We start from the raw sequence: 15,802 nt of genomic DNA, 5'->3' as shown, positions 1-15,802 counted from the left end.
AGTGGCACAGGAGACAGAGAATGGAGGCTGAGATCAGTTCATTGCACCTCTCTGCTTCTCCTCCCTCCTCATTCTCTTGCCCTGCTCCAGCAAGGAGTCCTTTCCACAGGAGACAATCCTTCACAAACTTTTCTAAGGTGAGTTCTTTCCACAGGCTGCAGTTTGTCACAAACTGCTCCAGAGTGGCTCCCTTCCACAGGTCTCAGTCCTTCAGGAAAAACTGCACCAGTGTGGGTGCCCAGTGGAGTCACAAGTCTGCCACCAAACCTGCTGTGGTGTGGACTCCTCTCCCCATGGGATCTCAGGTCCTACCTGGAGCCTGCTCCAGCATGGGCTTTCCATGCCATCACAGCCTCAGTCAGGTGCATCCACCTGCTCCAGCACAGGGTCCTTCACAGGCTGCAGGTGGATCTCTGCTCCCCTAGGGGCCTCCATGGCTGCAGGGGGAGACCACCTCTATCTCCATGGTCTTCACCACAGGGGACTCTGCCCTGGCATTGGGAGCACCTCTTTCCACTTCTTCCTCACTGACCGTGGTGTCTGCAGAGTGGTTTCTCTCACACAGCCTCACTCCTCTCTCTGGCTGCAGTTCTTGTGCAGCAGCTTTTAATACTGTTTTAGTTTACTACCCCAGAGGCACTACCGCCATGGCCGATGGGCTCAGCCTTGGCCAGTGTCAGGTCCATCTTGGAGCTGGATGGGATTGGCTCTGTCAGACATGAGGGAAGCTTCCAGCAGCTTCTCACAGAAGCCTTCCCTTGTAATCCCCCTGTTACCAAAACCTTGCCATGCAAACCCAATACCCCTCCACCCTGTCTCTCACCAGCGTGTGTTGAGGTCCAATTTATCAATAACCTTCACAGTATGAAACACACATCTTCACACAGGCAACAACAATGCCAAACCTACTTTGTGTTACAGTAAGGGAAAAAAAAGTCTGCTCCATAGTAACTCTAGGAAAACAGAAGCCAAAAGAAATATTCCATATAACCACGTGGATTTCATGCTCTTAAATTCTGAGCTACTATACCAACACTTGCAAGGTAAAGGATTAAACAGTACAAAGCAGAATTAGTTCATGGTAATAACAAAAAAACCCAAAAACAAACAAACAAAAAACCCAACAAAAGCACCAAACAAAATTGCAACAAAAATCAAAAGCAAACAAACAACAACCCCCCACCATATTCTTAGCACACTCACTGAACCTGAAATTTCCAGAAATGTCTAAGATACCATAAAAATTTCAGACTAAGTTTTTCTAATTGAAAGAGGTTGCAAAGAATGGCCATTCAGTGGCCATTCTAGTATTCTAGAATACTACCTTCTTCAAGGCAAGAAGCATAGTACCTACAGTCATTCACTTAAGCAAGATTTGTCCAAATAGAAAACCTCTACTTAGCTATCAGTAATCAGGACCGGATTATTTGTTGAAGACTAACCAGGTTTTTATTTAAATTATGTGCAGCTTTTATTTAAATTATGTTCAGCTTTTTTCCTCCTATTCTGTATCTATACAGAGATGCAGCAGCTGCAGTTCAAACACTTCAAAATACATTAGCAGAAGTCTAGTCTATCGTTCTGTAAATAGTCTCAGATAACCAGAACTCCATTTCACTCTCCAGTATAGTCAACCCAGGATTCTTAGCTTTCTTGCAGGGAACTTATTTTGAACTTCACCCAACAAAATTCCTTTAGAAAGTTACAAGTAAACTGTCAGTCTATGATAATGAGCACTCAAGCCCAGAGTATGTGATATGCACCTCAAGGCTAATCCTACTCAAAGCAGACTGTAGCTCCTAATTTTTCAACTTCTACTTTCTTCCCTTTTCTGCTCAGAAACAGAGAAAATCTATTTCCAGTATTTCACTTCCATCCCACCCCGTAACAGGGACCATTCACAACTCTCTGCAGCAGCACGCAGACTTCTGCCTCTTCTTTAGCATCTACTTGAACCCTACTGCAGCAGAAGTAGTCTACTGTGGCAGAATACCAATTCCTGCAAAGAGCAGCTCATTTGGCAGTACCATCAGTGCCACTGCACAGCTATCACAAACTCAACAACCAGATAATCCCTGTATGGCTCAGAACAGACCCTGTCAGAGACACTGGCTATTAACGTAACAGTGGCTTTAGGAAACTATGCAAGATTATGCTGCCTGATTAATAAAAAATCCAGTCACACTATACAAAATGCTTGCAAAATGACAGTGTAATTAGCAATTAGTCTCCTAATCACTGTTGATATTTGCAAACCAGCAGTTTTAATTCCACCCAGATCAAATCATTATTCATATTCACCACACAGGAGGGATTTCTGTACCTCTGCAATTAACAAATTACTGTTCCACAAGCTATGGCCCTTCAAAACAAGCTAGAATATCAACAAAGGAGAAGAAAACACATCTGTCTTAATGGTAAGGACTGCTACTCATTCCAATTCCTACTTTAATTAATTACAATGTTTTACTCTAAATTACACTGTAAAAAAATAGAGTATATTGTGAAAATGCGTTTTAAAGTTGTTTGTGTAACCAAGCTTTATCACAGAGATATTTTTCCCAACACAAGAGATGACATGAATGTTTTGTAAACAATTAAAGGCCAAACCAAATATAATCCAGGATAATTATTATCAGTGAAACCAAGCACATATAATCTACTTCTTGTATAGCTGATCCTACGAAATTAGAATATACATGCAGAAACATGTAAAGATCTTTTTAGCACAAACCCCCTGAAATGGTAAGGCTTCCTTTCTCCACTTCTCACTCCCTACTCCCCTAGTTATGTTGTTCCTGTCAGAACTGTAACTAAAAACAGTCCAAATACTCCAAACTAGATGATTCCTAAAGTAAATGTACAATTTTTCGCCAAGATTCTTGGAACAATAAACTATTGATTAGCTGATTGCAAGGCGATAAACTTTATAAAATCTGGAAGAACATGAACTCTCTGTCCTTTATTTTTCTAGACTGTAGTTCTGATAAGCCCTGAGTAATAAAAGGGGTCAGGAATAGGAGATCCAAATCCCTTGTATTATTGCCATATGTAATTAATTCCATAAACAGAACTCAGAAACTATACAATACACAGGTGATTTGAAATTAGGAAATCTGACAAATATGTATTATCTTGTCATGAAACACTTCAAATGAGGCAGCCAACTGCTTTCGGAATGTATTATACATATGTAGAGCCCTGCCAAGATGAAGCAATTAAAGAACCTATGCCATTCTCCATTAATTGAAAACCATACTGTGACCAAGTGAAATCTGCCATCTGCTATCACATACCATGTGCTTAGATAGGTTATAGAAGATTCTACACTAGGGGGAAATTCATTCATTCCTTCCCTTCTACTGCCTTCAAGAATCAAGGATTCTTGACGGTCTTTCAAAGAAAGAGAAAAGCAATACAGTTGAGTGCAAATAAATAAAGGAGAAAAGAGAAAAAAACCAGAGACTTTTAAGAAAGTAAATTCAGAGAAAGGTAAGTTAATATAAATGGAGAAGAAGAAATACTTCAATCAGATCATCACCTTATTCAGTCTCACAGTTACACAGTTCTATGAGTTTTTATTTAGTTGTTCAGTCAAGATTTTTTTCCAATTTGTTGTTGTTTGGTTTGGGTTTATTTTATGGTTTTTAATTTTTTTCCTGTTTCTTTTTTTTTTTTTTGCTCATGTGATTTTTAAGAGTCAGACTAATACACCAGTCTCAATGGGTTCAATAGTCTGTTTGGGTTCAATTAAGAAGCAGCAGTCAATGGCAGCTATTCAATGGAATGATACGTGGTCTCTTTCAAATTTCTGATAAACGCACCTGCACCATGATAACCCAGCAACACTGATTCATACATGGTTATTCATACCAGAAAAAAATGTGAGTATGCACACTGTATAAACTAAATATAAATATAAACTCAGCTTTCCACATTAATTCACAACAACCTGAGTTGCATAGGATATTTTGGACCAGTATAAAGAAAACTATGCTACTTTTCTAGAATTGTATTTATCTCTACTAGTTCCGTGCTTTAAAAGAAATAATTTTAATAATTTGACTCAAAATAGTTCAAACGTAATTAAAGAAAAGATTTGCACTCACAATGCTTTACTTAAAAGCAAAAGCACTAAATACAAAGTAATTCACAAGAATCAACAGAAGTAACACATCCCTAACCTAACTGTTACTGTAAGATGTCTAGCTAGATATTATTATAATTACTAGTCTGCAATGCAAAAAAAAAAAAATCTGCTCTAAATAAAGAACATTCAATCAAGGAATTTATACTTTAAATTAATAGAGAGGTCTTCTTACATCTGCCACCAAACACTATGAAGCAGAACTGGGGAAAAGTAGAGAAAAAAAGGATGAGGAACAACCCTGAAACAGCCCCTCTATTTTTATATGTTTCCCTGAATACACTAAAGCAACTTCACAAAATTGCAAAATATGCAAAGTAATGATACCAGCATATTCTGTGCTATCAAATATTATATGCTTGTATGTCATGTCTTGTTTTACAATGCCACCCAGTGGAAGCAATTTTGTATTGCAGACACACTGGTCCATTAGTGGAAGAGATAATTTTCTAGTATCAGCATTCAAATACCCTTCTAACCCTGCATTAACGCTTTTTCTTTTAATTATAAAAAACATGCTTTTAATGTTAAAGGGCAGCATCTCGTTGTTGAGGAAATATGTGCCTGAGACCTAAACTTCTATGAATTACAGCTGCAAATATCTGAAAAAGCTCACAATTTCTTACTATTTCCCATACATTAATTTAAACACTCTTTTTATATTTAAATTTTCAAATGCAAATGGAAAATGCAAATGAAAATCTCTGTAAATGTTTGAAACATAGCAGTGCCTTTTGCTCCATGAAAAGTCACAAACCTGTTTTCCATGGAGCACTACTAATGAGCAACTTTTCACTGAAGCAGGCCTTCTAAGCAGCATGCATTGCCATAATTTTTCACAAAAAGGGATAAAACTGATAAATACACATGATCAAAGGAATGCATTCTCTGTATATGCTCCTGGCTTGCATCAGCAGCTCCATCTCTGAGCAAATGTTTACTCTGCCTTCCTGCTGTAGCTATACTGAAAAACATCCACTACTACATCACAAGTACAATGGTCCTGCCAAACAGAAAAGATAGAGAGGAAGGGGATCAGGGAATTCCACATCTGAACAAATTCCAAGCCTCCGGAAAGGAAAAGGAATTATGAGACATCTAACCAGTAGCCAACAATAGTCTTGATCCCTTAAAAATGTTATGCAACTTGGACATGTTCCTTGCTGGAGACAAGGACTTGCCCCACAGTCTCTGCTTTGGACTCTGCTGAGCTCGGATTAGGACAGAAGAGATAACCATGACCAAGACCCTCCTAAACAGTAGGCGATCTAAAAAAAAAGGCATTACAAAACGCAGTGCAAGGAAATATTTGAAAATAAGTTATGGAAATAAACTTTAAAAAGTAAGGAGAAAGACAAAATGTACAGTGAAGAGCTAGGAATTTAAAGCATAATAATATAGGACTTATTACTAGTTGAAATACATTACCAGGAGGAGAGATGAGAAAACAAATGACTGTGACAGTTTAGCATTAACTAAGACAGAATGGGTTGGAATAAGGAATATTTAAAAGAAAAACATGAAAATCATGGTATTTAAAAGAGAAGGGACAGGATCATACTTCCCCCATTCTTCTTCACTGCGACCATACATTTTTAGAAATTTATTAGAAAATCACCTTCTAAGGTGATTTAATAGATCTAATAAATAAATTGTTTCTTAAAATGTCAGTTGCATATCTGACCACAGCAAATTCCTGGCAAGCACAGTCAACCAGTTGAAGGCATGTCAGAACTGAACATTAGGTTTTACATGATGGTCAGAAAATGAAGCTCGCTGTAGTCCTCAGGAACATGACAACCACCACAAGTTGTCACACAACATCACATGCTGCTATCCACCTGCTCCAGGGGCTGAAGACTGCATCAATCCCACAGGGCATTTTTTTTGGTAATTTTATTTTATAGCTAGCAGTGAAATTAATAAAAATAGATAATAAACACTTCAACTACAGCTGAGTTAAAACTCAGTTCTACTTAAGAACAAGCACTTATTTCTTTTTATTGTCGTGTATTCCAAGTACTCTAAAACTCACATATTCCTCTTAACTGCCACCAAATTTGGGATGCCACCCAAGCAAACTACAAATCTCAGGTCATTTGAGATGAACACTCATTACATCTTTTTCTGTAAAACAAAAAATCAACCACCTTTTTACAATAGTCTTCCAGATTCTACTATGTTATTTTTGCAAACAGTTGTGAATAAAATCAGAAATAATTGTACTGACAGTGTTCCTAAACATTTTACTTCTTTTTCAGCTATTGCACTCAGTCGCACTTTGAGGAAATTAAATCAAATTCTTCACACAGTGACAAATATTTATTTAATAACCCAGAAACTACCAAGCTCTTAATCATGTTCTAGAGGCTTTGAATCTGTATACAAGTGTGCTGGAAAGCAGAAGTGCTTGGCCTTCCCACACACTACTGGCTTCTTCTCCCACCCAGTAATTTGAAAAAGCCACAGCCTACACACCATCCACCGTCTCTAAAACTCAACCCATCATTCCTGCACAACACAAAAACAAAATTTTGGAAGGATGCCCTAAATCTAACACATGTGTAGACCACTGACACTGGGAAATACAAAAGTCAGGTACAGAACACCTCTGCACTGTGAGCAAACTGCCTCGAAGGACACAAAAGAAAACCAGCAAGGAGAATGAGGCAGCCATTTGGCCGAAGAGCAGGCTGCAATCAAAACACCTGGAAGACAGATATAAGGCCTGATGCATTTCCTGTTATTAATTCCAAAACACAAGAACAACAATAAAAGCTTTCCACTCTTTAGAGGACCAGTACCTATATCTACATATGCACACACAGAACAGAAAACATGAGTTAGTATTAGTGACTCTGCAGCACAGTTGAGTAAGTTAGGCTGAAATGAGTCAGGGTCTTTGTGCTGTGGGAAGTGGGGAAAGAAAAGATCACACACATATCGATCCTCTATTACACATTTACACAGTTACTGTAACCATTATGTAAAGTATCTGAAGGGACAAGAACTGAGTAGATCCATCTCTCCATTAGCAACTCCATTGTTCATGTATTTTAATGAAGATCTATAATCCTCACCTATTTAGAACAGGTGCACAACTGACTATACAAGAAGCACAAATTTTGCCTGACCATAAGCAGAACAGCAAATAAGAGACAAACTAGGGAGTGCACCAATGCTACGTTGCTGCTGTCTCTGACACAACTGCAGCACACTCATAACATGCAACGCTGCATTTGGGCTGTCTTTTGAAAGGTGACGCCTAAAGCAGTCTTACAGTAAAAATGTTACTGTCATTATATTTTGCAGTCCTACCACAGATACACTCACAATCTCATTCACTTACCCTTCAATACAAAATTTATCTAAAAATTTCCTTCCTACTGCTGACAACTCAGCATGGCAAACACGACGTTCTGATCTACCACGAATGGAATACGTTCTAAACCAAACTAAAGCAGCATGTAATGGGTCACTCTGTAGACAGATATACTGTTCAGTAAATATATAGAGACTGAGACTGATCCACACAAATTGTGTTTACTGTCTCAGTTTTACAAAGAAAACCAAACAAATTCACCCACATTACAAAAAGACCTGAATTTCTCAAATCAGTAAACGTAGAGTGCTGAGATACTTCAGGGCATGGCTAAGATTGTAGGCACATATCCAACAGGACTTTGTGCTAATGTACTCCTCAGTGAATTAGCGCGTTAATGGACCAGCATCTCAAACACTAATGATGTTTGGCAGAGAAAGCAGGGCATGGAATGAAGATTCACCTCTCAACTCTGGGCAGAGTAAGAAAGAAAGCCAGCTAATTTGCTGAAGTTTGTACAAGACGTTAATTTCATACATATTTCTTTAAAGCGCAGGAGCTCCGTTCGCACTCCGCTGTGAACTACCTCAGCTGGTCATTTGGCCTCACCTTGCCTTGCACCACAGCAGATTTAGGACACAGTTTCCTTACTCATTCAGGAACTAAGCGCCCCAGGGGCAGGCTAAGGCAGAGTTCTGACAGGTCAGACACCTGGGTCCACCACGAAGCCAGCGGGCGGGGAGAACGCCGGGCGCCCCCGGCCAACTGCAGCAATTATACCGGGAAGAGCCGAGCAGAAGCGCTGATCTGTGAAACCCCCGCCGTGCGAGAGGCGCGGGGCTCCCGGTGCTGCGGGCCGGGCTGTGCCCAGCTCGGGGCACCCTGCACCGAGGGCCGCGGGGCACCGCGAGGGGACGAAGGGAAAGGCGGCTGGATCCGTCCCCGCCGCGCTGCCCAAGGGATGCCCGGCGGGATCAGCCCCGCGCCCGCTCCTCACCCGCGTCCAGCCCCAGCTGGTAGCAGGCCAGCGGCTCCAGCGACAGCTTGTATCCCTCGAACTTGGGGTCCAGCAGCAGGCGTTTGGCCTGCAGGGAGCAGTGGGCGGCGCCCGCCATCCCGCGGCGCCGGGAAAACTTCGGGAAGCGCCGGCAACTCCGCGGGCCCGCGGGGAACGCGCGGCAGCGGCCGCGGAGCACCACGGGAAGAGGGTGCGCGGGCGCCCGGCCGCCGGAGTGCATGCTGGGAGCCGTAGTCCGGGCCAGGAGGCAGCCGTGCGCCCGGGGCGCGCCGGGAGCTGTAGTCGCCGAGCCCGGACTACGTTTCCCGGCGGCACCTGCTCCCAGGAGCGGTGGGGCTGGCGGCGCGTGGTGCGTCCTGCAGGCGGCTCCGCCTCTGCTGCACGGACCGGCGGGGCTGCGGCGGGCGGTGAGCCGGGAGCGAACCGGGCCGGGCCTTCCCTGTTCCGCTCCCTCGCTCCGGGGCGCCGCTGGGCGGGCCGAGCGCCGGGGGCGCCGGGCGGGAGAGCCGGGCTGCGGAGAGGCCGCGCCCGGAGAGGGTGGGCCGTGGGCGCGCAGGCGGCCCGGTGAGCCCGGCGCTCGAACAGCCGGGAGGGCGCCGTGCCCAGCTCGCCCCTGAGCCGCTCACACACTGGTGCTCCGGTCATTAACGGCGGGGGTGTGTCAGTGGACGGAACACTGCATGTCATTGTGTTTTGGTCACTTTTTTTTTGTTGAGTGAATGACACCAGCATTTGTCGAAACTCTGCTTTGCTCTGTGTAGGTTTGTGGAAAACCTAGATTTCCAAAATGAATAAAGATGCGCAGATGAGAGCAACCATTAACCAAAAGCTAATCGAAACAGGAGAGCGAGAGCGGTAAGTTGAAATCCTCCTCCATGCCGGTGAGAGGCTTTAAATACATCAAGACTGCACTACACCTAGAAGTACAATAAACTCCATAAAGTAAACTCAATTCTAAATTCTTTAAATGCTTGCACATAAAAGTCTTGAGTGTTATAGAAACTATTTTAAAAAATGCCTTTTGAACAGTTTTATTTTAGTTTTCCACTTGTAAAGATATAGTGGGGAGATAAAGGATGGGTAATTGGTTTATGAACTCTAAAGCTTTCCCTTATGCAGGTATTTTGTGTTGGAATGCCCTAGATTCATGTAAGAATCATCCTTCCATTCAATTTGCTGCAGCTAAATCTTGTTATTTCCTGATAAGGAGAAGGAAACAAAACTTTCCTTTTTGCTTCTAAGTTTTTCTTATGTTTCTTGCTCTTCTCTTATTATGTAAAGCAATATGTTGTACAATACATAAAGGAGTGCTTGTGCAAGTCATTCTAGAGATCCCAATCAAGGCAAACAAGTAAATTGCACAATTTTTTTTTGGCCTATTGTTGTCTCTTCAGTCTGTTTTATTGATGTTATATTTGCATATCACTAGAGAGCTTATGACGTTTACCTCCTCATCATTTCACTGTGCTTGCAACGCCATGCACCAAAAGCTCTAATTCCTTCATTTTTAAAGACCTGTATGGGAAGAAATTTTTTCCTGGGTCATGGCATAGCCTTGTGCCTGGTGTAACCTTTTGTAGCCTGACATGGTATCTCTGCTCTACATCTTTCCTGGTTGTGACCATCCCCTTGAGGATTGCACAGAGCTTGAGAAAAGCAAGCAATTTATTGGAATGGTATTGAGATTGCTAATTTAAGAATAGGAAGGGTTTTATCAGGATGTCAAAATCTGTGTTATAAACAGGCTTTATCAGAGCTGTACTGTGATCAGAGGCAGAGCACTTAGATTTCTTGAACTAGGAAATATCCAGAGGCAGCCAATTTCACCTGTATTCTTACTCTGCTTTTTGTCATCAGTTCCTCTGCCCTCTACACGATTCCCTGAGTAAAAGGTATTAGACCTACACTGTTCAAACTCTTGCTACAATCCTTTCATTCATAAAAACAGGGTTTTGCTAGAGTTACTTAGGATTGTACAAGATAAGCAGGCTTCCTAGCTAATGGAGAAAAGGGTAAAAGATATTAAAGTTATTTATCATATCTTACTTTCATTTTCCCTTCTTCTGTTTTTTTTAGTACTAATTTTCACTTTTTTACCTAACTTTCAATATTCTGTTTTGCTATACAGAGTAGATGCTTCATTGTGGCAGATTGTTGTGTCTTTTCCAGTAACGCCTGAATTCTTGTTGCTTAAGCTTACATAGCTAACCTTGCTTAGGAAGCTTAAGATATAGGATCCTTCATTTTCACCCAGAACAAGATAATGTGTAACTGGGGAGATAAACCTGCAGTTGAGTAGTGCAGAATTCTCCCTGAAAGGTGAGGGAGAAGGTTTTGCTTATTTTAAAGACCTGGTATCAGGTGAAATACTCCAGCTTTGAAAGTCTGCATACATCTGCTGCCAGAGTAGACTCAGGTTAAGGAATTCAAGCGCTTCTATTTTTTTTTTTTCTGTGGCTGCAGTGTCAACATTGCCTGAAGCAATTCTGTGAGTTAATTTTGGATTCACCTGCTGTTCAGCCATTTCTGCTGCTGCTCTGGGACCTCTTGGGTAGTAATTGTAGGCCTGACTTTCACACTGGAGCATATTTAAGCTGTCAGGAATGTTTGCTGTTCTAACAAGTTTTACATTGTTTTAACAGCCTTAAAGAGTTGCTGAGAGCCAAGTTAATTGAATGTGGCTGGAAGGATCAGCTGAAGGCACATTGCAAAGGTAACAGTGGTCAATTAATTTATTTCCTTTGTAGTCAACTGAGATTCTGGACAAATAAAAGTCCCAGATGAAGGCTTTACTGACAGTTTAAACAAGACCTGGGCAAGAAGAATGTATCCCTGGCAACTGGACATTTATGTTTAAACATGCTGCTGAACTGAGATTACTTCTCAGCTTTGATTTCTGCATTTTTCAGTAGTGTGCAAGGCACTATAAGTAAACAGTTATTTCATACTGATGAAACATACTGATGTGTATTAATAACAGCCTTTATTTTCCTATAGATTTATTCCTTTTTCTCTGACATACTTTTTGGCTTGGCTGAAATATGTACAGAAATCTTGTTTAAACCAGTTAGAAGAATTGTAAGGATTTACTGTCTGTGCTCTTCCTTACTGTATGTTCCAAAGTGTTTTTCCGGTTGCACCTTTCTTACTACTGTGTAAATAATGTGTTTTAAGAGATAAGTGAGCCAACTTGTGAACTGCTCCAACACTCTAGTAACAGGCACATCTGGTAATGCTCAGATGAGATAAAACAATTTCATGTTTGTTTTTAAAATATGAGCTGATCAAGATGCATCAGCAGTGACAGGTTCCCATCCTTAAATCTATGGCACGAGTGAGAGACTAAAATCCACTGTACAGTGCAGTTGGTACTGAGCTAATAACCCATCTTTAGGTCTCATATTCTTTATATCCTCCCATGACCATGTAGGCAGGGTTTGTCTCTTAGTCACCAGCACAGGTGTCCTGGTTTGAGAGGAAATGAGTTTTATGGGATGTTGTGGTCAAACCAATAGGTGCTCAGTTTTGAATATTGGCACCTGATGTGGCCACTGAGGACATGGATACACCTCTGAGAACACAGGGGTTAAAAGCAGAGAACTCCCAGGAAAGCTTTCTCTGGGTTTCAGTGGTGAAAGAGGTCAGAGCTCCCCTGCCCAGCTGCGGGCTGGGCGGCAGCGGCTGGGTGAGGTAGGGCCTGGGACAGAGGGGAGGTGAAGGCCCCTGAGGATGGAAGGGTGGAGGATCATTGGGGAGTCATCAGGCAGCAAAATCCCCCCAGGGGAGAGAGAGAGAGAGAGCTGGTGCCTGTGCCACCTTGAAATTTGATAGCACGGCCGGCTGAGACAGAGAAGTGGGGGATGTGGCGAGAAGGTGCCCCTGGCTGGACAGCCATGGGAGTTCTGGACAGGCAGAGCCTGAGATTTTTAACCCTTTTCTTGGATGATGGAAACATTACAAATGCTAATCCTCCTGGAGCTGAATGAGAAGAAAGATAGCGATGAGATAAGAAGAAATGGGCCACGAGAGAAGTGGAGAAGAATCTTAGGTAGGAGGAGATGATGGAGTGGCCTTTGGCTGGAGTTTTCTTGTACAGCCATGGACAGAACCACTTTTCCTGTGACACAGAGACTGCATTTAGGGGGAGGCAATGGCTCGGAGCCAAGAGAGTGCAGTGTTGTTATGTGAAGGAGCGTGTGAACAGAGACAATGGATGAGGAGGGTGGTTGGTGCCCTCGACCATCAGTGCAGAAGAAGATGTCAGTTCTTGAGACCCCTCGGCCCCAGGGGGTGAATTTGAGGGGGACAGGTGTCCTGAAAGTGAGAGACTGTGCTCTTTTTGGAACTGGACAAAGCACCCTTAAAAGGAAAACCCTAGATCAGCTCTGGTCCATGCGCAGTGGTGAGAGCACTGGGCATGGAAGGAAGATGTCAGGATGGCAATGATCTCCAGGCGGTGTCACGTATGACAGGAAACACAAGAGGTCTCAACTGTGTTTCCAGGGGAAGCCTGTGGCACAAGAGGGACCCCTCACTCTTTGATTAACTGAGAATTGCTTATCTAAAGGGTGGTGACGGACTGAGAGTTGATGATTGAGGGGTGGATATATTGGAATTTGGTGGGGGGAGGAGGAATGTTTGGAAAGTTTTCATCCTGAGTTCTGTGTGTTTCTTTTATGTATTGTAAGTTAATTAAGTTGTTTTCCTTCTGTTCCTAAGCTGGAGCCTGCTTTGCTCTATTCCTGGTCACATCTCATAGCAGACACCAGGGAGAATGTATTTTCATGGGGGCACTGGCACTGCACCAGGGTCAAACCATGACAACGGGTTTTGTCATTTTATGAATGGATTAAAAACTTAAAGTATTGGTCTTGGTCTTCCTTAGATGTCATTAAAGAAAAAGGATTAGAACATGTTACTGTTGATGATTTGGTGGCAGAAATCACTCCCAAAGGCAGAGGTAAGAAAATGCAAATGTGAATGGAGTAGTACATCAATAAACATACCTACCTCTATTTCATCAGTATTTTGAAAGCAGCATCATGAGCTTGTCTGTGTTGGATTCAATAAAAAATGTTAATAGCTTGATATTACCTACAAATAAAATGTTAATAGCTTAATAATAGCAACCAATGAAAAATGTGAATTTGTATTGTGTAGCAGCCTTCAGATTACTTTTGCAGATTATTTAGTCATATCTCTATTAATTTTTATAATTGACTTAATGGTCCCAAGTTGTGTATGCAACACAGATGTTTTAAAATTCCAAATCTTTTAAGATGGAAAATCAGAACTAACAGTTCTAGTGGAACGGGAAGAGTAAAGAACATGGAATACAAATTAAAAAAAATTACATCATTTAAGGAAACTGCAGTCCTCTTTATATTGATCCTCTCAGGCTCTCTAGCAGGGTTTGATGTTAGTAGTAGAAACTTCCTTAGGTTCTAAATAAAAATAGGCATTCAAAATAGCTTGCTTGAGACCCTTACTAGAGACCAGATTTGAGAATTTTTTTTTAATCTTAAATTTGTGAAGAATAAAGGTAGGATAATAACACTTTTTCTGGTGATTGTATCCTGTTTCCTGTTAAATAATCCTTTTCCTCAAACTTGCCAGTTTTCTGGACTATCAATAGGCAAAAAAACCCCCAAAATCTGACCAGTAACATTGTTCTCAATAGATCCTAATTTTAGCCTATTTTAAATGGGAAAAATATACATGTGCTATATGAAAATCAAGTTGTTTCAGTTACTTTAGGTATTAACAAAATTGCAAGAAGAATAAAAGAATAGAAATGGCTATTGTAAAAGTGTGGTTTTAGCATACTTTTTGTTTTGTCTTTTTTTACTTCTTGCTTTCTTATTTGTGTTTCAGCTTTGGTACCAGACAGTGTAAAGAAGGAACTCTTGCAAAGAATAAGAACCTTCCTTGCTCAGCATGCCAGTCTTTAACTTTGACATTCATCTGGGATACAGTTTCCTGTATTACATCAGTCATGTCAGGATTGGAATACAGTTTACATACTTCATAAGGATGAAAAACTATTAATTTTTCTTTGCATTGCATTGATTTCCAAAAGTTGGTGTTATTTTAATAAAAAATTTTGTGGACTCATGGTTCTGAGGTGGTTCTCTATCTCGGTGGACTGTAATGTGGTGTCACCTGTTCCAGTTTGTAATAATCCGTGACTTTATACAATTGTGGAACCTTGCAAAGATTTTCAGAAAAGAAGCACAGTTAACAAGTATGTTGAGCAGAAATGCAGAAGGGTGTAAAAGAAAGTCTGGAAAATGGGATATGACATACTGCTGAGCATAGCTTTTCTGATTTTCCCAGAGTAAGCAGGACAAAGTTAAAACTACGTAAAACTGTTGGTGAAATTTCTTTTGTACTTCTTTTATATGGAATGAGTTGTTTGAAGTCTCTGACATTGGATGCAAGTATTTACTCAGCAATTAATAAGAGGTTGAATTCTTTAAGAAAAAGGCACTTGTATCTTTCATCAGCAATTCTTTTCACATTTACTTTGAGTCACTATTCTAATTTTGAACAACTACTGTTTTCTATCTTTGCCCATATTACTGTTTTTTATGTGGATCTTTGGGGCCTTTTTAAATTAAGTATAGTTCAGTACTTTGCCACTGTAACATGAAGCATTTTTAATTCTTGTATCTGGAACTGTAACATCAACCAGGTCTATACATAACTGCAAAAATAAATTTGATTAATGGAGAGGATCAAGAAAGAGGCTTTGAAGTGAGAATGTTTAATTTTTCCTATATTTTAGAATCATTTATAAAGTGATGCACAAGCATAAGCAAAACCTGAATGAGTAATTGGATACTGTTGTGACTCGGTGGAGAAAAACTACTGACTCAAAACAATATTCATAGTCCTAATTAGAAGAATGCTGTAGAAACTGTCAGCTGGAAAGCCGTTCCTGTGCCGGTGGGTTGCGCTGTTCCATCGTTGCCGCTGGGGGGCGCCCGCGCCCTGCACCCAGGATGGTGGCGGCTCCCGTTCCCTCCGGAGCCCTCGGCCTGCGGGGAGAGCGCTGCGGAGCTGTGGCACGGACACAGCGCTCCCCTCGCTGCCCGCCCCCTGAGACACGCTGTACTCAGCCCACAGCCTCACCTGCTCGGCGCTGGGCAGAGCCACAGTGGCAGTGCCAGCCTGAGAGGGCTCCAGGGCCGCCTCAGACAGGGGAACGATCTGGGAGAAATCTGCCCACAGCCAAAGGTGAAGCTTGGCAGTAAACAGGAGTTGGTATAAACAGGGCAATACCAGCACCAACAGGCCGCGATGTAACTGGTCA

General features: G+C 41.7%; 2 protein-coding genes across 2 annotated transcripts in view; one reads left to right on the top strand and one right to left on the bottom strand.

Moving 5' to 3' along the window:
- Positions 1–8,647, bottom strand: part of NUDCD1 (NudC domain containing 1) — a 38,953-nt gene extending 30,306 nt beyond the window's left edge. The window contains exon 1 of the mRNA XM_058038442.1: positions 8,467–8,647. Coding sequence (XP_057894425.1) covers positions 8,467–8,584 — 118 coding nt within the window. The 5' untranslated portion in view covers positions 8,585–8,647. The remainder of the gene's footprint in view (positions 1–8,466) is intronic.
- A 195-nt stretch (positions 8,648–8,842) lies between these two features.
- Positions 8,843–14,597, top strand: ENY2 (ENY2 transcription and export complex 2 subunit). The gene is made up of 5 exons (XM_058042399.1): positions 8,843–8,894; positions 9,249–9,342; positions 11,130–11,200; positions 13,373–13,447; positions 14,362–14,597. Exons 2-5 carry the CDS (start codon positions 9,275–9,277, stop codon positions 14,436–14,438), a joined length of 291 nt encoding a protein of 96 aa, XP_057898382.1. The 5' UTR covers positions 8,843–8,894; positions 9,249–9,274; the 3' UTR covers positions 14,439–14,597.
- Positions 14,598–15,802: the final 1,205 nt, after the last annotated feature.

The sequence above is a fragment of the Melospiza georgiana genome, chromosome 1 (assembly GCF_028018845.1).
Source record: "Melospiza georgiana isolate bMelGeo1 chromosome 1, bMelGeo1.pri, whole genome shotgun sequence".
Lineage (NCBI taxonomy): Eukaryota > Metazoa > Chordata > Aves > Passeriformes > Passerellidae > Melospiza > Melospiza georgiana.
The sequence above is the reverse complement of the archived record's forward strand: the minus strand, read 5'-3'. Positions and strand labels throughout refer to the sequence as shown.